This window comes from Enhydra lutris, unplaced genomic scaffold (genome assembly GCF_002288905.1).
Source record: "Enhydra lutris kenyoni isolate GAN:26980312 unplaced genomic scaffold, ASM228890v2 scaffoldscaffold88, whole genome shotgun sequence".
NCBI classification, from domain to species: domain Eukaryota; kingdom Metazoa; phylum Chordata; class Mammalia; order Carnivora; family Mustelidae; genus Enhydra; species Enhydra lutris.
Window position 1 is genome coordinate 3,923,764 of NW_019154172.1, and position 20,888 is coordinate 3,944,651.

The 20,888-nt window shown below is 50.1% G+C and overlaps 1 protein-coding gene across 1 annotated transcript; it reads left to right on the forward strand.

Moving 5' to 3' along the window:
• Positions 1–1,070: 1,070 nt before the first annotated feature.
• LOC111162067 (ankyrin repeat domain 35) lies at positions 1,071–17,665 on the forward strand. Its single transcript, XM_022526260.1, has 14 exons — positions 1,071–1,138; positions 6,216–6,346; positions 7,085–7,173; positions 7,530–7,594; positions 8,575–8,632; positions 8,825–8,895; positions 9,173–9,279; positions 9,895–10,082; positions 10,717–10,754; positions 10,923–12,926; positions 14,639–14,728; positions 15,745–15,810; positions 16,780–16,879; positions 17,415–17,665. The coding sequence occupies exons 1-13, from the start codon at positions 1,100–1,102 to the stop codon at positions 16,840–16,842; spliced, it is 3,009 nt and encodes a 1,002-aa protein (XP_022381968.1). The 5' UTR covers positions 1,071–1,099; the 3' UTR covers positions 16,843–16,879; positions 17,415–17,665.
• The last annotated feature ends 3,223 nt before the right edge of the window (positions 17,666–20,888 follow it).

Below are 20,888 nucleotides of genomic sequence, written 5' to 3' on the forward strand. Positions count from 1 at the left end.
TAAATAAATAAAATCTCAAAAAAGAAAAAAAAAGTGTAGCAACCATCACATATTTGATCCTTATTGAAACTATGTAGGCTATAGGTAAGCCTTTCCGGCTAAAGGTGAACATTTTTCTGCCTCTATCCCTCAGCAAAGGACACACAGGCAGACCAGTTAGCTGTAACTGATGGTCAAGCAAGAATTGCTGAGAATCTGAATTTAAAGGGCAGTGGAAATAGCGAAGATGGTTTTGCGGGGTTTACTTCAGATGGCGGCTGCTTAAAATAAGAATTCTCTCCTCCCACTGTGCTGTTTTCTAACTTAGAGGTTGCGTTGCAATATTAAGTCCGATCCCGCTCCCCTCAGGTTTTGTTTCCCAGATTGCGAAGGGTCATGCACCGTTCGTGCACAGTCCTCTGCTCTGCACCACCATCTCCTTTGGTTTCCAAACAGCTCTCTTCAAAGCCTCTTCTGTGCTTGGGTTTCTGGTCCGGGAATGGGGGAAGGAAGCAGAGGTAAACTACGCAGGCCAGAGGTCTCTGGATATAATAAGAGTGTCTTCACCAGCGGTTAAACGCGACAGTAGGTGAGACCACAGCGCACCCAACGAATCCCGGACCTGCCGGCCTCCTGTAACCGCTCCTGGAGGGGCGGGCCCGAGGCGGGGCTTGGGGCGGAGCTGCACCTGAACCTGCGTGGGGAAGTGAGGCTGGGAGAGGAGTTTTAGCAACCCTGCGGGAGTGCTACCTTCTACCGAGTGGGTTGGAGCTGGAGACAGGTTTGGTTTGGGAGAGCAAGGTTTGAGACCAAGCCCAAGTCGCCACCAAAGACTGCGGGCTTTTTGCTTCTGCAACGTCAGAGTCGGGCAGGGCCAGGGGCGGAGTTTTAAGCCTGGTTCTCGGCTTCTTGTATCCGATTGAAGCCCGCGGGACCTGGGGCGGGTCCTGGGGCGGGTCCTGGGGCGGGTCCGGGGCGGGTCCTGGGGCGGGTCCGGGGCGGGTCCCACTTGGCTTTTGACAGCTTGCTCTCGCATAGCCGCAGCAGAGTCCCTTGGCTTCGGGAACCTGTAGCCCCGCTCTCCGCGCGTCCCCGTCCCCCCGTGGCCCTGGCCCCGGCCATGAAGCGCTTCTTCTCCTGCTCCAGCTCACAGGTGGCGGTAGGTGCCAAAATGTCTGGGAGGATGGGGCTGGGGTCCAAGCCCTGTGGTTACAGAAGTTCTGAGTCTGGTCTTCATGCACTATCGCCTTTTCTCTTTCTGGGTCTTTCCAGCGCTTCCACTCCCGCAGTGCAGCCTGCCGGCCCTGCCTTCCTCAAGGCTCTGTCCGCTAGCCTCTGACTTGCCTTCCTAACCTCTGCCCTTCCCAAGTTCCTTTCCGTTGGCCTTTTCTTGTCGTCCTAGCATGTACACCTCCAACTTCTGAGATGTTTCCTGCAGCCCCTGCCCCTTCCCAAAGGCCCTGTCTACTTCTGCCATCTCCCAGTACTGAACACCTCCGAGCATCTGTCCTATCCCCAGCCCCTGCTCAGCCCCAAGTTCCGCTCTATGTCCCAAGTCCTGCCCCATGGCCCCATTTTCAGCCCTGACCTGTCCTCACAATCCTCTCCCATAGGGCTCTATCCTTGCTGTTTCTTCTCAGCCCAACAAAGGCCTGTGCCTTCCCCAAGCCCTATTTCATAGTCTCCTCTGTCCCTGCCCCCATCTCACCCCATGGCCCTTCCACTCCCATTCTCTCATCAGCACCACTGGCTCTCTGACATCATTTGAACCCTCTTTCCAATTGGTTGCTCCCACACCAGCAGTCTCCTCCTGTTCCCCGGTCAACCTCTGCCCCTCTCTTCCCAGCGGTTGTCCCACACCCCTTTTGCCCCGACTTCCATCTGCCTGCTCTCTGTGGGTTAATCTTGAAGTCCGCCATCCTGACAGGCCCTGGCAGAGGAGGCATAGCTGTCTGGCTGCTCCCCAGGGAACTGGGTAAGTTGCCCACAGAGTCCACCCTGGACAGCTCACTGCAGTGTCTGGTTATCAGACTGGTTCTTGGGCCAGTCAAGGCCTTCCACCTGCTTCTCCCCAGAATTTTGCTTCATTCTAAACCCTCATCCAGTTGCTTAGGGCTTGTACTCTCTGCTTCCCTGGACTGAGTTGGGGAAAGATGACAGTAGGAGAAGAGGATAGAGTAGATATGCTCAGAGTTCCCAGTAGAAGTCACTCGACTCCCCCACGTTCTCCCAGAACCCAACACAAGGCTGATTATAGAAGGTGGGACACAGAGAGAGGGTGTAGCTGTTTCTTCCCTGCAGATCTCTTATAGAGAGACCTCCTATCTGGGGATGGTGTTTTCTGTGGAGATTGGGATTATGACTCTTTTAGAAGTGAGGTAGCCAACAACCTGTGGACCTGTGGGAATATTACGCAGCCTAACCCGACTTACTGGTATCATTCATAAGCAAACATGAGAAATGCTCAGCTCACACTCTTCAAGGGCAGGCCGCGGAAGCTTGGAAGGGAGCGAGCTATGAGGCAAGAGTAGGACCTCTGTTGAGGCCTGTTCTTGTCCCACTTGCAACTGCTTCTTCACGTAGTCTCCACACGCATAGATCAACCAATCAAAATGTATTATCTGGATGACTAGTATAGGTACCAGAAACTGAGGCAACTCAGACTCTGTCTTAACTGATAATGATTTTCTCATTCACATGGATTCTTCCCTAGTGACTGAAAGTCCTCCACACTTCCCTTTCCTTTCAGATCTGTGGAGTCTGCCTGCCCTTAGGAATGGGGAGATTATTTCATTTTTCCCGATTCTCCAATCCTTGGTTTCCAGTCTTTCCAAAGTTCTGGAAGGAGCAATGGACTGAATGTTGGAATTTGGAAATATCCATCCCTCTGTTCTTCACCCCCAGCTCTACAGACTTTTGGCCATGAAGACTTTCCACACATTCTAAACTCTCTTCAGTATAACAAGCTCATAGGAAGTAAATCAGGTGGCTTTAGAACTATCCAACTGGAAAGAAAACTGGTTTCTCAGTCAGGATGGGATCGCAAAGAGCTTAAAACTAGGCCAGTGTCAGCTGCAAATTGTTTCCTCCTGAAACTTCCTCACCCTTATGATAAATTCCTCCACTCCCTGGGTGGCTAACCACTCTGAACCCGTTTGTCAGAGAAATAGTGTGACAGGCTTCCCGGCCACTCCCAAAACCTGGTTTCCAAGTCATGCCAGCGGACTGTCCCTGCCTGTCTCCACTCCCATCCCTGGGTCCAGGGCCAAAGCCCTGCCTCCTTTGATTGAGACCAGGACTGACAGTTCAGGGATCATTTTCAAATTAATCTAAATTATCCAGAATATAGGAAGCCACACACACACACACACACACACACACACACACACCTAGCTCTTATGATCTCATTTTATTTTAGTCAAATAGAGGATGCCTTTGAGGGTGTCTTACATATTAGCTTACTCTGCCTATGTAGGAAGTGGACCAGAAAATAGCTTTAAACAGTTGGCGCTGAATCAGCTTGGAGGAATGTCAGTTGCATTAAAAAACAAAAAAACAAAACAGAAAACAAACAAAAAAACTAAACGGTGAGTCAGCTCCTGGTTCCTCTAGGACAGCCTTTCCATTTCCATTCACCTGTCCTACAGGTGTACCCACTCTTTCTCTCTGCTATTGGTGTGTTCCATCTCAATAGGAAGCGTAGGGGCACACAGCCAGAGATAAGGAGAGGTTGCAATTACTTCTACAAAAGCCCCCTAATCTTGGCTGCGGAAATACAAAGCTTATCCTTGTTTTTGACTCTGCTGATTAAAGTGATGATTGCTCCCCTGAGGCTGGGATGATAATCCAGGGCCTCTTTTCCGGAGACGCTGGGATGAGCAGTAGATGGATTTGGAATTCAGAAGCATCCCTCTGTCCTTCTTCACCCTAGCTCTGCAGAGGTTTGGCCATGATGAATTTCCATCTCTTCTAAATTCTTAGTAGAACAAGATTATAGGAAATAAGTCAGGCAGATTTAGAGCTGTCTAGCTGGAAAGAAAAGTATCTACTTTGCTAAGGAGCCCCTTTACTGTCTCTACAGCCTGGCCGTTATACCTTGGCCGATACGGAGCAAGAGCTCTTCCTCTCACTCCCCTGAAGGGAGAATTCTGACCCCTGAATTGCTGGCATATCCAAAATGTGCCCAGCAATGCTGGGAAGGATGGGGATTGGGATTAGCCTTTATCGTGCCCTGACTCTGTGGCCTGTTACATCACTAGGGAACTGAGGTTCAAAGAAGATGTTACATGCCAAAATTCACAAGGATAGAAAGTGTTAGAATCAGGATTTTAAACAGACAACTTCAGATGGAGGTCAGCTGATGGTAGTGTCCCGTGGGGGAGATATAATTATAGCTTCCAGTTTTTTTCTGAGGCTAACTGGTCCCCAAGGGACATTAGATGATATTATTCCTAGGTCCCAGAGTCTATTTGGTATAGGAAGAAGTCATTTGGCTTATTTTGTCCTTTGAGAAACAACCTGTTTGGAGACTCTTCTTTGTGCAGGGAGTAGCGTCTGGGGGTGGGTGGCTTTGGCCTGGAGGCAGTCTTAGACTGGTTACATGGTAATAAGAAACCTTCTTCCAGAACTCTGTAGCAGTGTGTGTGGTCTGGTGGTGCGAACTGGGAGTGGGCGCCAGGTGGCCTGGGTTCTAGTCTCAATTTTGCCCCTGTTTTGTGGTGTGACCTGGGACAGTTATCCAACCTCAGTGTGCTTCAGTTTCTTCTGCTCTCAAATAGATCCAATTATATCAGCCCTAACTCCTTTCCGGGGATGCTGAGAGGCTAATCGAAATAGCACTGGAAAGGACTGTGAAGAATTACAAGAATTACCTTAGAATCCACCTAGCCTGAGATCATTTTATGGCTTGGGCATTTCAAAACTTCCCTGTTTTTGCTACATGATTTGCCCTGGCTGGGCAAACAGTATTTGAAATTTGGTTATTTGGTTTCTGCAGACCCTATTTTTTCCCACCTCCTCCCAAGGCCTCTTTCTTGTTGAGATTACACCTCATAAAATCTAAGGTGCCACCAGCAATCCTTCACCACTTCCTGTTTGGTTATAAGAATACCATACCCTTGTATGGCCTTTTCCAGTTTACGAAGAGATTTTATATGCCTTATATGAGGTTAGCTCACTTAATGCTCACAACGTGATGAGGTAGTTATTATTTCCCACATGTCAAAGATGAGGACACAGAGGTGTTCAGTCGCTTACCCTGGGTCACAAAGCTGAGAAAGTAGCTGACCCAGGCCTTCACCTCAGGCCTGCTGACAAAATATTCATCCAGGAGTCTTTTCACCATCATACAGACTTTTGCATCCATCCCTTCTTCCTTTCCCTTCCTCTCTCTGGATCCAACCAGGCCTTTCTGGGCTTTCAGCCCTGGGTGTTTTTACACAGCTGTCTCTCATGCCCTGTGATACCTCAATTATTGTAATTAACCCCATCACCTGCAAAAAGTCAAGCTGGAATGATAGAACAATGCAAGCCCAGGTGTGACTGTTGCTGGGGACAGCTGCTCCCTGCCAGGGAAAAGAGGAGGGAGGGCAGGGGAGCTGCCTTTCGCTGCCTCCACAGGCCTAGCCAGAGACCTATCTCTGCCTTTAGGTGGTTGTGTTTTGGAAGGGGAAGGGCAACCAGCTGAAGGGCATAAAGGGCATAGAAATGAGACTGGAAAAAAGAAACTCTGCTCCCCCTCCCAGTTTTGGGGCCCAATGCCCAAGGGCAGAGATGTAATGGCTGGGTATTTGGGCTCCTAGCTGTAATGTGAAGCTGGGTGCCTTGACTTCTCATAAATCTGAGGACAAGAGGCAGAACAGCCTGGGGAGGCGAGAGGTAATGTGAACCCCATCAGGAATGGTCAGCGTGGCTCAGTTTGCTCCAGCAAGACCCAGAGAGGAAAGGGGAAAGGAGTCATGGCTGGGATCACTCTGAGCATGCGCACTTAACCCCAATAGTCACGTGATGACTTAAAAAAAAGGACATCTAAATACTACACTTTCAGTACTAGAACATGATTTTTAATCCAGGAGTCCAAGCACTTTTTGACCCAGGGCTGACAAAGGCCAGCAGTAGTCTCTCAGCGGCATATGGATGTCCCTTTTCCTTTGTCGGGCACCCTAACCATCTCCTCCCTTCCTTTTCCCATCCCACTCCTGCCCCCTATGTTCACACAACCCATGGCCCCTGAGCAGGTGGAGAGATGGAACCGCCGTGATCAGAAGCTGCTGGAGGCGGTGCAGCGGGGGGATGTGGGGCGCGTGGCTGCCCTGGCCTCGAGGAAGTCAGCCCGGCCCACCAAGCTGAACTCGAATGGCCAGTCCCCGTAAGTGAGCCCTCCCAAGCACCACCCCCCCCCCGTCCCCCCTTGATATGTGGTTACCATTAAAAGCCTTAAACCCGGAAGGAGGTAGGACCTGGGAAGCCCTACATCCCCAGGGCCATTTTTGTCTTGACCAGCAAGCATGTCTATCAGTGTTTGTTTGCTACACACCAAGGGCTGCACACAGTGAGGGAAGAGACATTGTCTCTGCGTCCCACCCGTCTCACAGTCCGGATTGACAGAACTGCCCCCCCCGCCCCCAAAAAAGGAAAAGAAAAAGCAGAAAAGGACATAAAGCCCATGAAACAAACAGAAAACAGGTACACTCATTAAAGATAGCATCTATTTATTGCCCAAGTAGGAGGGTGTGTAGCTTGGGAAATTAGGAACAAAGTGGTAGCGGCCATGAGCCTCACATGGCTGGATAGAGTGATTAGGATGAGAGGGATATTATCCCTTGTCCTTTCCAGTGTCCAGCCCTCTTTTGTGTTCGAGCAATAGTCTAGCTTGCTCGAGGCCTATGGCTCTCATTTCTGTCTTTGCTTCCAGCCTCCTCTGGCTTTGTGACAGCAGGCCACAGAGCCTTTTCCTCAGAAAGTCAGGCTATAGGGGAACTTCCCTGTCTAGCTTTGGGACTGGCTTTGGGGTGAAGGAGCATAGCAGGTAGTACTTATGAATATTCTTGTAGCTCTCATCCCCCAGTCCCCTCATCCTTCTGCCTCTTGGTCTTGATTCTGGCAGGTTCCATCTGGCAGCTTCCAAAGGCCTGACAGAATGTCTAACTATACTGCTTGCGAACGGGGCTGACATCAACAGCAAGAATGAGGATGGTGAGTTAGACCGTGCATTGGGCCCCACGGCAGGCCTCTCCCTTTAGAGCAACAGTGGTGGTGGGGGCCAACTCCTGGAGGTTCCGAGTGTAGCCCCCCACTTTTCTCCTCATCAGTTCTGGCCAGCATCCTCCCAGGGCGTCCCTCCCTGCAAGCTGGCTTTACCTCAACCCCCACTGCCACCTCCACCACAGGTACCAGGCACTCGGGGAACAGGAATTTCTGGCCCTGTGGGGCTGAGAGCTTCTCTCTCTAATCTCCCCCTGATTATCTGTGCGTCTTTTGCCTTCCCCCCGTGTGAGTCATCGGCATGCGTGGGGCCACCCATCTTCCATCTCCCCTCTTTCTCTTTCCAGGAAGCACGGCCCTGCACCTGGCCACCATCTCCTGTCAGCCACAGTGTGTCAAAGTTCTGCTGCAGGTAGGAGCAACCTCTCAGTACTGCTTTAGTGAAGGGAACAAGTGGGCCCAGCATCTTCTATCTTGCTCTTGTAGTCACATGCGTTATTGGGTCAAATGGACCGCTCTCCTCCCCAGTAAGACAGGTGGTAATATGGGGCGCCTGGGTGGCTCAGTGGGTTAAAGCCCCTGCCTTCGGCTCAGGTCATCTCTGCTCAGCAGGGAGCCTGCTTCCTCCTCTCTCTCTGCCTGCTTCTCTGTCTACCTGTGATCTCTGTCTGTCAAATAAATAAATAAAATCTTAAAAAAAAAAAAAGACAGGTGGTAATCCTGCACTCATCAGTTCACAAGCATTAGGTAACACCTACTATGTGCGGATACCATGCTTAAGGCGGCCCTTGAGGGCAGGTCAGAAAGCAGAGTTCCCCGGGGGACTGCTGGCGAGTCCTCTGTAAGCCATCAGCAGAGCCCTTGATGGAGTGCTGAGTGGCTGGCAGGTGGAAGGAGGACAGAGGTGTTCAAATTCATCCACACTTCCACTGTCTGCTTTTAAGGGACTTGCAGTCTAGGAGCACTAAGGGAAATATATATGTGAAATGACACGCAGAAAATCCAGAAACCGGTCTCCAAAAGTGCAAAAGGCACAGTTCAGCAGGCCACTGGGCAAATGGCTGTTCTGCTTTTGTTCTTCCCGGACCTTTCCAAGTTCCCCAATGCTTATCCTGAAGTACCCTGCGTGGACTCAGATATCATTTTCCCTAACATGCTTATTGGTCTATCATCTGATTTTTCTTAGGCCCTAGTTTTAAGAACTGGGGCTGAAATTCAAGGCTGCCAATAATCTGCAAGAAGTGGACTGGCTCCCCTAGTAGTTGGCCAGAGCCATGGTCGTCCTTCCCTTCCCTGTAGTGCTATGGAAGTTGGGGAGCCAACGGAGGCGGGGTATGGGATAAGGATGGTACCACCATGCCCCATGCTGCTTCCCTTTGTGGCTGTTTGCAGCATGGTGCCAACGAAGATGCTGTGGATGCAGAAAATCGTAGTCCGTTGCACTGGGCAGGTGTGTGCCAGGGACAGGGGGTGGGGGTTGGGGGGAAGCAGGGCTGCAGAGACCATGGGGCAGAAGGCAGGGGGTGGGGGATGACATTTGGAGAGCAGGACAGATTGAATGGTTGGAGGAAATGCTGGGTCATAATCTGACTAAGTGTCCTTCCTGCTTCTTCTTAACCTAATCATCCCTCACTCCTCCCAGCCTCCTCTGGCTGTGCCTCCAGTGTGCTCCTGCTGTGTGACCATGAAGCCTTCCTGGATGTCCTGGATAATGTGAGTGTCTGCTGGGCAGGGCCCTGCACAGGGAGGCTGCTGCTCTCTCTGAGCTTGACTGGCTAAGCTCTGGGACAGAGAGGGTGGGGCAAGGGGGGGCATGCCTCCTCTTCCTTCTCCCCCTTCTCCTCCTCCTTTCCCTCCCAGGAGAGTTTTTTTTTTTTTTTTTTTTTTTTTGGAGGAGGGCTTTTCTTTTGGAGAGGCGTTGGGAGAGGGCATTTGGTAGAATTGTCAAGCCCCTGGCTCCTCGTGACCTCCATTCCCACAATCTGTGCAGGACGGACGGACACCCCTGATGATTGCATCACTGGGGGGTCATGCAGCTATCTGCTCACAGCTACTGCAGAGAGGTGCCCGAGTTAATGTCACAGACAAGGACGACAAGTGAGCCTTCCCCATCTCCCCAGCCCAAACCCAGGCATTGACCACTCTAGAAAGGAGCCACTGGGCAAACATGTGTGCGCGTGCGCGTGCGCGTGTATGTGTGCGTGTGTTTTGCGGAAGAAAGATTGGTCTCTGTTTTCCTGGGAACCTCCTTCCTTCTGAGAAGTTGTTTGGAAGAGCTACATGCTGCTTTGCACTTTTCCTCTTGGGGAGCTGAGAAAGTTTTACTTAGACTTTCCTATTTAGCGGCTACCACCACCATCTTCCCAGCATAGATGACCTTGGAAGTCGAATCAATACTTCTGGATCCATTAGTTCAATTTACTGGTTTCAAACCACCATCTAAACAATGGGATCCTTTTTCCAATAAAGAATTTATGTGGAACCTCGATAAAGAAAAGATGAAAATAGGGCCCTTCTACTTGGCCCCTGGCTTTCTGATGCTGCAGCTCCAAGGCAGGGTGGTCTGGTCTCATGCCTTGTTGTTGGCTGGTGTGGGTCTGTGGTTCTCCTCGCCACACAGAGTGAGATCTGATTCCGTGAGTGGAATTTCTAGAAGCAGGACTCCTGGATTTCCTGGGGAAAGCCTTTGCCCAGCTTTGTCCCCACTCACAGATCAGCTCTGATCCTGGCCTGTGAGAAAGGCAGCACCGAGGTGGCTGAACTGCTCCTGAGCCATGGGGCAGACGCAGGGGCGATGGATGGCACAGGGCACGACGCTCTGCATTATGCTCTTCGCACTCAAGACAAAGTGTTGTGTCGGCTGCTGCAGCAGGCTCTGAACCGGCAGGGGCAGCGGGGAGGTAAAGCTGAGTCCCTTTTGTAACTTCACAATTCTCCTTGAGAGCCTTAGCATCCAGGAATCTGCTTAGAATGCCATTTATTCCCATTGAAATAATCCCTCTGACAAAGAATTTTTACTTGAGTTTAGAGTTTAACTTATAGATTGCTGCTACTGTGAAATGACCCCAAATTCCCAAAGCATGGTCACAAAAGTCCTTAATACAGCCTTGTGTCCATCACAAGGCAACTCTGGCTCGACTACCTCTATGTTTATGAGTTGTGATTGTTCATCTATTTGTGTGGTTTGCTGGTCACCCTCCATCTCCCTTGCTAGACTGGAAAGCCCTCAGATGACAGGCCACTGCTGTTTTGCTCCACACTGAGATCCTGGTGCCCATCAGTGCCTGGCCCCATGCCCACTAAATAAGTGAGCAAACAAAATGAACAAGCTGGCCCGTCTCCAGGATAAGGGAACCAAGGATACTGGATGCTTGGGGACCCATTCAACAGGGGTGGCTCCTGGCACCATGAAGACATGTGTGGGAAGGGTCCTGACACTGGGGGAATGTTCTTCTCAGAAAAAGTCTGAAAATAAAGCGTGGGCTAGAAGAGGACCTGTCTCCACTCTCATTTTCCCTGTGATTTCTCGCATAGGTCAGGGGCTTGTTCAACATCCAGATCTTGCATCCCAGGTAAGACCCTATGTGCCTTTTGCTTCCGACCCACCCTAGGCTGTCCCACTGGGGTTTCCCCTAGGTAGTGATTCTTGGGGTCATCGAGAGAGTCTAAGAGAAGAAAACCCCTCCTGGGTCTTGGCTAGCTTGGCCTGCCTTTAGTGCACTATTCCTTTTTCTATGTAGGCCTCCCCATCTGAGCCTCAGGTGGGTTCTCCACCTAAGAGCCCATGGAGAGCAGAATCCGAGGAGGAGCAGGAGGAAGAGGAAGAGGAGGAAGACCCATGCCCAGATGAGTGGAGGTGGAAGTATGAAGAGGAGCAGAGGAAGGTTTCTCAGTTGGAGCAGGAGCTGGTGCAAAAGACTGAAGAGGCGAAGGCTCAGGCTGCAGCCTACCTGGGCCTGGAGAACCAGATTCGAGAGCAGGTGCAGGAGCTGGGGCTCCTCCTAGCTCAAGAGCCTGGAGCTCCTGGAGGGCAGGGCTCTAGTCTTCGGCCTGGAGGAGATGGCATGGAACAGGGCTGTCCCTTGGGCCTGCTGGCCGAACGCATTCAAGAGCTAAGGAAACAGCAGCAGGCAGCAGCCGCAGTGGCAACCAAGCCAGCATTAGCTTCTAGGAAGGCTGAGGATTCAGCCTCGGGGGGCATTCAGCATGAAGCCCAAGGAAGTCTCCAGCCAGAAGAACAAGAGCCACCCCAGAGCCCAAGGAAAGCCACAGGACAGCAGCTGAGTGCCAATGGTGGACAGGCCCTTGGCCGGGATGGTACTGAAGAGCCATGTGCTGGTCAGAAAGAGAGGCCCCAGGCCCCTGGGGCTGACTCGATACGCACAGCAGCTGAACCCATGGGCCCAGCAGCCATGAATCAGCTCCTGCTACAGCTAAGGGAGGAGGTGGCTGCTGTGTGGCGAGAAAAGGATGCTGCCCGGGGGGCTTTGTCAAGACCGGTCCTGGAGGGGGCTCTGGGGACACCCCAGGTGGAGGCTGCAGCCGCTGCCTGGGAGAAGATGGAGGCCAGGCTAGAGCAGGTGCTGGTGAGGCTGGATCGGGCAAAGGCAGGATTACAGGGCAAACCTCAGGCCCCTGCCCAGGAGCCCAGAGAGGGAGCCCCAAAGGCAGGTCTGGTGACCATCACCAAAGAGAATGAAGGGAAGGAGAAGAAGGCTCCTGGGGCCCGGGGAGAGCCTTTGGGGGCCCCTGGAGGGGAACGGCTACCCGGAGGCGGTCCGGCTAAGGGCCAGCTAGAGAAGGAGGTAGCAGCACTGAGACGGAGCAATAGCAACTTGCTGGAGGAGCTGGGTGAGCTGGGGCAGGAGAGGCAGCGGTTGCAGGGGGAGCTGCAGTCCCTGAGCCAGCGGCTCCAGCGGGATTTCGTTCCCAAGCCAGAGGCGCAGGTCCAGCTGCAGCAGTTGCGGCGGAGTGTGGGGCTGCTGACGGACGAACTGGCCATGGAGAAGGAGGCCACCGAGAAGCTGCGGAAGCGCCTGGCCTCTCAGAGCAGTGGCCTCCAAGGGCTGTGGGACTACCTGCCACCAGACCTGGTGGGCAAGGGGAGTGCTGGGCGCGCGGCGGCAGAGCCTCTGGAGGAGCTGCAGGCCTGCATCAGCACCCTGGTGGAGCAGCACCGCGAGGCCCAGAAGGGGCTGGCTCGCCTGGAGGAGGAAAACCAGCAGCTGCGGGGGACCCCGGCCCTACGCAGGGGGCCGGGCACCTTGTCAGAGGCCCCCGCACCGCCCCAGGTGGCGGCTCTGGAGCAAGACCTGGGGAAGCTGGAGGAAGAGCTGCGGGCCGTCCAGGCCACGATGAGCTGGAAGAGCCAGGAGATCGGGAAGCTGAAGCAGCTGCTCTACCAGGCCACCGAGGAAGTGGCCGAGCTGCGGGCCCGGGAGGCCGCCAGCCTGCGGCAGCACGAGAAAACCCGCGGTTCGCTGGTGGCCCAGGCTCAGGCGTGGGGCCAGGAGCTGAAGGCCCTGCTGGAAAAGTATAACACAGCGTGCCGGGAGATGGCTCGGCTGCGCCAGGCGGTGGCGGAGGAGCGGCGGCGGAGCGGGGACCTGGCGACACGCGCGGCCGAGCAGGAGCGCCAGGCCGGCGAGCTGCGCGCGCGCTCCCAGCAGTTTGAGCAAACAGCCGAGCAGTTTCGAGACAAGGTGGACCATCTCTTTGGGGCTTGCCGGGACAAGGAGGCCAAGGTGAGCAGGCTGGGCAGCCGGCAAGGAAAATAAGCGGCCCTGTGTTTAGGGGGTTGTTAGCCTGCCTCTGTCTTTGTGTTGTCAGCTTAATACCGGTAACGGAGCACCTGTGGTTTGCAAGGACGGTTGTGTTCCCCGGGGTCGCGTCTTGGGTCTCGTTTCTCGTTTCTCCAGGATTTGGGGTTGATATTAGCGGTGAGGCTAAGGTATAAACAGAAGAGAGAAGGGGGCTTAAGTGTTACAGTTGGGGATTCAGGGTTCAGAAGCAGAGCGGTCGGAGCCAGCTAGCTACTGCCCTGGAGGGATTATGGTTATGAGCACTTTCACTTAAAAAGTAGATTAGCCCAGGTTGCTGGGGTTTTGCTAGGGTTCTGGGGAGGTAACTGGGGGGGCTGATGGGGGTTAGAAAAGTAGACTAGCCTCTAGCTCCTCTTCTCCTCCCCTCCCCCCACCCACTTCAGCCAGAGGGAGTTCTACAGATTTCCATTGGCAAAGAGAACACCAAATCAAATAAAAACGTTTGAAAACCACTGTGTTAGAAACCGGAGTTTCCCAAGGATTGCTCCAGAACTCAGTGTAAAGGCTGTACGTTTCTAGGAGGCATGTTTTATGAATCATAAAAAAATCCATTTACGAATGAATTTAGTAATTTTATTTATTTATTTATTTATAAGATTTTATTTGTTTGACAGAGAGAGAGACAGCCAGAAAGGGAACACAAGCAGGGGGAGTAAGAGAGGGAGAATCAGGGTCCTGGGGCTCTCTGCTCAGTGGGGAGCCTGCTTCCCCCTCTCTCTCTGCCTGCCTCTCTGCCTACTTGTGATCTCTCTCTATCAAAATAAATAAATAAAATTTTAAAAAAGATATAGGAAGTATATGTTTTGTATAATACAGAGGGCACACAAAGAGAAGGAATGTTATACAGAATAGCAATCAGTGTGCAGTGGGGCAGATTAAAGAAAGGAGGAATTTTGTGTTGGTGTTGAAGGAAAAGATGATGTAGATAAATGGCAAAAGAAAATAGTGTAGTTTGACATTGGGTTTGAAATTCAGTTTCAAAACTTACTGCTTGATCTTGGGTGAGTTCTCTAAAGCCTCCAAATCTCATCTAAGACTCGGTTTTCTCATCTCTACTATGGGGATAATGATAGGGTTGTCAGGAAGATTACATTAATAAGACATTATATTTAAAATACTAGAAATGCTTTTTGGTAAATGGTATGAACTCAATAAATAAAAGTGAGCTATTTTTATAATTCCTACTGCCACCATTCCTATTACTGCTGGTTACCAGTAACGAAGTTTGTGCCTCAGTCTCACAAACCACAAAAACAAAACTCATCTCTTATTTCTTGGTGGTCAACAGCCATGAGTAGGGCAGGATCCAGTGCAGACTTCAGAGCATGAGCCATGAATTCAAAGAGATCTTGGTTCAAATCATTATTTCATTACTTACTAGCTGTATGATTTTAACAAGTCACTTAAGTTAGTCTCATCTACAAAATGTGAATACTAATACTTCCCTCAGTGAAGTATTGCTCTCCTCAGAACAGAAGAAGAAATGTCTTGAGTATTAATTGAGACAATGTGTGTAAAAGTACCTGGCATATATTACATACCCACTAAAAGGAAACTGACCTTGACCGTGGGTGGTACTGGGGTGGGAAATGACTTGGGCCACTTCAGTTGCCTTTCTTTCCTTGTGGCATCAGATCAAGGAATTGTTGAAGAAGCTGGAGCAGCTTTCAGAGGAGGTCTTAGCGGTTCGGGGAGAAAATGCTCGCCTTGCCCTACAGCTTCAGGTATGTTCTGGCCCTCAGAGAAATAGACGCTGCTAGAGAAGAGGGTGGCCAGTGGAAGTGATGTATGTGTGGGAAAGAGTCTAGGAATTGTAGAGGCCTGGTCAGGCAGTGGTCTAGGCTGGGCCAGTGGTAGGCCAAGGGAGCCTACTTGGCATAGCTGACCACTTCTTTCTTCTTCTTTTTTTAATTTTTAAATTTTTGTTTAAATAATTTCATTAACATATAGTGTATTATTTGTTTCAGGAGTAGAATTTAGTGATTCATCAATTGCATACAACACCCAGTGCTCATTCCATCAAGTGCCCTCCTTAGTGCCCATCACCCAATTACCCCATCCCCTCACCTACCTTCCCTCCAGCAACCCATTTGTTTGTTTTCTACAGTTAAGGGTCTTTTATGTTTTGCCTCCCTCTCTGTTTTTATCTTATTTTATTTGTCCTTCCCTTCCCCTATGTTCATCTGTTTTCTTAAATTCCACATCTGAGTGAAATCATATGGTATTTGTCTTTTTCTGACTTATTTTGATTAGTATAATACCCTCTAGTTCCACCCCCATAGTTGCAAATGGCAAGATTTCATTCTTTTTGATGGTTGAGTAATATTCCATTATATAATCTCTATATCTATATAGATGTAGATATCGGTATCGATATGTACCACATCTTTATCTATTCATCTGTCTATGGACATTTGGGCTCTTTCCATAGTTTGGCTTTTGTAGACATTGCTGCTATAAACATTAAGTGCATGTGCCTCTTCGAATCACTGTGTTTGCATCCTTTGCATAAATACCTAGTAGTGCAATTGCTGAATCCTAGGGTGGTTCTATTTTAACTTTTTTGGGAACCTCCATACTGTTTTCCAGAGTGGCTGCACCAGTTTGCATTCCCACCCACAACTGACCACTTCATTCTATTTTTCCTCATCCTTGGTGGGGGGTGGTAGTATGTGTGTCAGGGTGGGTGTGCTAGGGTGGACACAAGATCTCTCACTGATGCTCTGATGCTCACTCCTAGGATTCCCAGAAGAATCACGACGAGATCATCTCCACCTATAGGAACCATCTGCTGAATGCTGCGCAGGTGAGCATGGGAGGAGGTAGAGACAGCACACTGGGCAGGGGCTGTTGCATTTGGGATTCCTCCTTTTACCTGCATATACCTGTCATTTCTTGGAAATTTGGACTTTATTTTTTAAAATATTTTATTTATTTGACAGAGATCACAAGTAGGCAGAGAGGCAGGCGGGGATGGGGGTGGGGTGGAGCAGGCTCCCTGCTGAGCAGAGAGCCTGATGAGAGGCTCAATCCCAGGACCCTGGGATCATGACCTGAGCTGAAGGCAGAGGCTTTAACCAACTGAGCGACCCAGGTGCCCCTGGACTTTATTTTTTTAAAACAGATTTCATTTATTTATTTGACACAGAGAGAGAGACAGTGAGGAAGGGAACACAAGCAGGGGGAGTGGGAGAGGGAGAAGCAGGCTCCCCACAGAGTAGGGAGCCCTACTCAGGGCTCAATCCCAGGGACTTAGCCACCTGGGCACCCCGGAAAGTTGGACTTTAAATGTTCCAGTGCCAGGTCTCTGGATCTCTTTAGGTAGATCGAGAGGTTGTGCATGAACGTGAGTGGGGAGAGGTGTTTGTCCCTCCTTGTCAATTCCCTGGTCTACTGGAAGGCCTTTTCCTGTCCCTTACGCCTTTTCTCAGTTTTAGCCTGAGCCAAATTATCCCTCACTAAGGAAGAAGAGATGGGTCGTTTGCTCCTTTATTAGGAAGAATGATAGCTACAAAGAATTGAACACTTGTTGTCTATCAGGTGCTCTGCTTCATATTCACTGTCTTTTTTTTTTTTTTAAACCCTCACAGCAGTCCCAGCAAGTAGACATCATTATCTTCCTTGTAAAGACTAGGAGACAGCCATGGAGAAGTCACACACTGTAAACCAGGGCACAGATGAAAGAGCGTTCCACGAAACCACAGAACGTTCCCTTGCCTGTCTCTCCTCATTTCCTGTTCTTCATCTCCTTTTCCTTCCTTCCCACCACTTACAGGGCTACATGGAACAAGATGTGTACAATATTTTGCTGCGTATCCTCAGCATCCAGGAGGAGTGAGACAGCCATGGCCTGAGGGATGTGCGATTTCTCTGTGGTGAGCTGTGGGTCTGGGTGATGAGGGAAGGAACCCGGAGAAAGGACTTGGGCAAAGAGGCTTAGGGATGGGACTTGGAGTCTCCTTTTGCCCCACGCAGTGGCGGCTGACACTGGGGAGCCCTGAGGGTTGTGGAGCATATGAAGTGAGATTAATTGAGAAGACACAATCTGGGGACTCCCTGGGTAGAGGCAGAATCAGGGAATAGGTAGACCGAAGGGGTCTGATGTGGGACAATGAGGACTGAAATGCCTGGCTGAGTGGCTCTCCTAAGGCCCAGTCTAGAGACAGCCATGGTAGCAGAGTGGCAAGGAGTGGTTTGCTAGGGCGGGACTCTAGAACCCCAGACTCTCTCCTTCACTCACATACCATTCATTCAGAGGGTAGGTCGCCTCTGACTCTTATTGCTGCCCCTGTGCACATGGCCATCTTCTCCCGTCCAGGTGGATGACATCCCGCTTTGCATCTTGCCATGGTGGGAGGAGGCTGGGGAGGTGGAAATGTGTGCATTTCACCCTTGAATTTCTTCTTTCAGGGAGTAAGAGCATCCCTGGTCGCCAGAGGCTCCACCAGGTTGGGGAGGAGGAGGGGGCAGTTGGTGGGGATGGGTGGGTGGGGTTTCACCTGACATTGTGGATCCCAGACCTGAAAACCTGAAGCCTGGAGTCAGCACAGATGAGACCAGAGGAGGGGCCACATGGAGGCCAGCTCTATGGAAAATAAAGCAGGAGACATGTAGTGTTGGGTGTCATGGTTTTCTCTGCTTAAAGGGGAGTGAGGGGAGGAATCTTTCTCATTCTCATTCCTTTTTTTTTTTTTAATCACAAATGGCTCCGAAAGTCTGCAGCTTTCAAACTTGGATTATGATCCACAGTAAGAAATACGCTTTGTATCATAGTGCGTATATCTGAAATAGTAATTACCCTTACTCTTTTCACTCTATGATTGTCTCTGCTGTTACACTTCAGCAAAAAAATACACAATACACCCACTAATGGGCCAAGACCCTCGACTGAGAAACAGCTCTCTGAAAATGGAGATGGACACTCTTTCTCTTTCTCAAATCTGTCTCTAATCTTTTTTCTCCGTCTTGCGATTCCTGCATCCACTATCTTTTCTAAGAAAGAGAAATTGAGAGATCTGGATTTCCTTCAAGCTGTACAATCTAAAATATTTGATCCTGTGTCATACCCTGCATCTAGATCTGAGGCACAAGGGCTCACGTGGTCTGTGTTCTTTGCCCAGGTACAAAGTGAGGTGAAAAGTCGGATTCCTGGGAAAGGGAGGAAGGGATACTCAGAGCTGGCGTCTTCCCTCCAGTTCTGTTAGACTGAAAAAAATGTATCTCTCTTGCCCATTTCCCATGGGTCTCCTCCCCTTCCTGTCCCTCCACCCACCAGACTGCTAGGTGAGAGAGAGGCAGCAAATTCCTCCCCAATCTGGAACTGCGGTTTGGATTCCTCCCTGGTCCTTCTCCCAGCCTGCCCCCTACTGGGTTTTGCTGGGTAGGAGGACTCGGTTTGGCTGTAGAGAGCCACACTGGGTTGGAAGGAGAGTGGGGAGGGCCTGCTGCGGAAGACAGGGACCACCCTAGGGCTGTGGGGGGTTTGGCCCAGAAGAGAGCAGCTGTGTAGATTGCGTCCTAGAGAAGATGAGGATCAGCTTTGGGATTTGTATGGATGGGCACAGGACTGCTTTAAAGCAGGAAGAATGGAGACAGGAGAGGTTGATGGGGGAAAGAGAGGGTACAGCTGCGGGAGGAAGGGCATCAAAAGATCCAAGTTCCCCATGAAGGGGAACAGATCCTCTCTTTTCCTTCTTGCTCTTTGAGTTACCAAATAATATAAAAGGACTATTACAGGGGTGCCTGGGTGGCTCAGTGGGTTAAAGCCTCTGCTTTCTGCTCAGGTCATGATCCCAGTTGGGCTCTCTGCTCAGCAGGGAGCCTGCTTCCTCCTCTCTCTCTGCCTGCCTCTCTGCCTACTTGTGATCTCTGTCTGTCAAGTAAATAAATGAAATCTTTTTTTTTTTTTAAAGGACTATTACAATCATTATTTATAGAGTGCGGGGTGGGAAGAATGAAAAAACTGCTGAGAGAGAGCGAAAGAGAGGAGTCCACACAGGGGGAGAGTGTTTGGCTAAGTTTCAGTGTGAGTTAGGAGGCAGCTTTGGTAGTGGAAACTGATCCCAGGATGGCTGAGCTATGGGAATGGTCAGTGGTGTGAATATTAACACAGGATGGAATGTTCCCAGCCCCTGGTCTTTCCAAACAGTCTCCCACTGTATAACCCCATAAACTCTTACCCCAACAACCCCAAGCCCTGAAATTTTCCTTGATTTCATAAACAAATCTTTGTTTCCTAAAGTAACTCTAGTCCTACTGTTCTCCCCATTCCTGCTAGGCTGTCTTGTCTAATAGGACTTAGGTAGGTACTTCCTACTCCTTTTTCTCTTCCTTGTTCCTCAGGCTTCAGATGTAAGAGTATATGGGTGAGTGTAGGTGAAGCGTGGTTGCCACGATGGGGTCAGACTGTATCTTTGAATGCCTCCAATCAGAACATGGTCCTGATTTGTAGTTTCCCTCCTTTGTCAGATAACAATTAATTTAACTGACATTGAACGAGTCTACTATGGGCCAGGCACTGGGGATAGAGAGAGAGCATCACAGAAAAAATTCTTGTCCTTGCTGAGCTGGGATACAGGATCAAATTCAGGCACCCTGTTTCCTACTTTTTTGTTATCCTGTAGGGATGCTGGAACTTATAACCTCAAATTAACTATTAAAGGAGATCCCTTCTTTATCCCTCCTTTATGAAACCACTAAGATTCAAGGTGAGGTTGACTTTCTTTTACATTTTTACAGCTTTAATGAGTTATGATAATTGATATTCAATAAACTGCAAGTACTTTGATAAGTTTTGACACGTGTATACCCATAAAACTATCACACAATCATGGTAATGAACATGTCTATCACTCCCAGAGAATACCCTCCCCTTTTTTTAAATCCTCTCTATCCTCTTCCTCTCCAATCACTGAAAATTCTAGAAGATAAAAACTAATCCATAGTAACTTTGGACCTGGAGGGCTGAACAGAACAAAAGCTCGGGGCCTGATGAAGACAATTGGGATTTAGAACCGAATACTTGAGCTTGAATTTAGCTTTAAGTCCCACCATTGCTGGAAGCAAAGCATCAGGGAAAGAACCTGAGTGTAGGGGAAGGTGCAGATCTTCCCCAGGGATACAACCCACAGAGTAGCTAGGCATGGTCCAATTCAGCAGGTACCTGGGGGTATTGCCGGGCTGGTACCTTCATTCTTGCAGCTTGGAAGGGGGTCTCATGGGAAGGATTATACTGAAGGTTTAAGCTAAATGAGAGGGTTATTAATATTATTTATGATTATTTTATGACAATTATAGGTTTAACTGTCTTGTTGCCGCTGCTAGATAGAGAGCTCCTGCAAGGCTTTTTATGTCCTCAGCACCTAACGATCTCTGAATAACATTCTAATGTTTGTTGAACAAATGACATTATTGCTTTGGTCCCAGCCACTAACTATAAAATGCTATGAGTTTTTCCATTAGGTAGGTTGGGTAAACGGCCCTAAAATTGGTGCTTTCATGGTACCTGCATGTGAGTGATGAGCTTGGTTGAGAAAGGGGTCTCTGGAAGGTCAAAGGCTTTGGAAGAAGAGCAGGCAGTTCAGAGAGGAGCAGAAAGATGAATTTTGAGGGTAAGAAAACCTCCCCCTCTGTTCACCTTCAGCTACACCAAAGGCGTGGGGTCTCTGGTGACGTTCTATTTGGTGTAGGAGGATGGGGGACCACAGGTAGAGTTGGTGCTTAGGTACACTTTGGATTCTCGCAGCCCAGGCTTTCTCCCAAGCAGAAGAGCCTCATTTCAAGTAGGAACCTCTTTCCGCGGGCAGATCCCCGTCCATCCGGCCACATTTGCAGCAGGACTCCACCCCAGGCGGGTACACTAGCACAAGGGGTCGGAGCAAGAGC

Bases quoted from the DNA above. Each gene is read 5' to 3' on its own strand.
- LOC111162067 (XM_022526260.1), top strand. From the start codon at position 1,100: ATGAAGCGCTTCTTCTCCTGCTCCAGCTCACAGGTGGCG. The intron at 10,083-10,716 runs GTAAAGCTGAGT...TTTCTCGCATAG, and splicing joins CCGGCAGGGGCAGCGGGGAG to GTCAGGGGCTTGTTCAACAT. The intron at 14,729-15,744 runs GTATGTTCTGGC...GCTCACTCCTAG, and splicing joins GCCTTGCCCTACAGCTTCAG to GATTCCCAGAAGAATCACGA.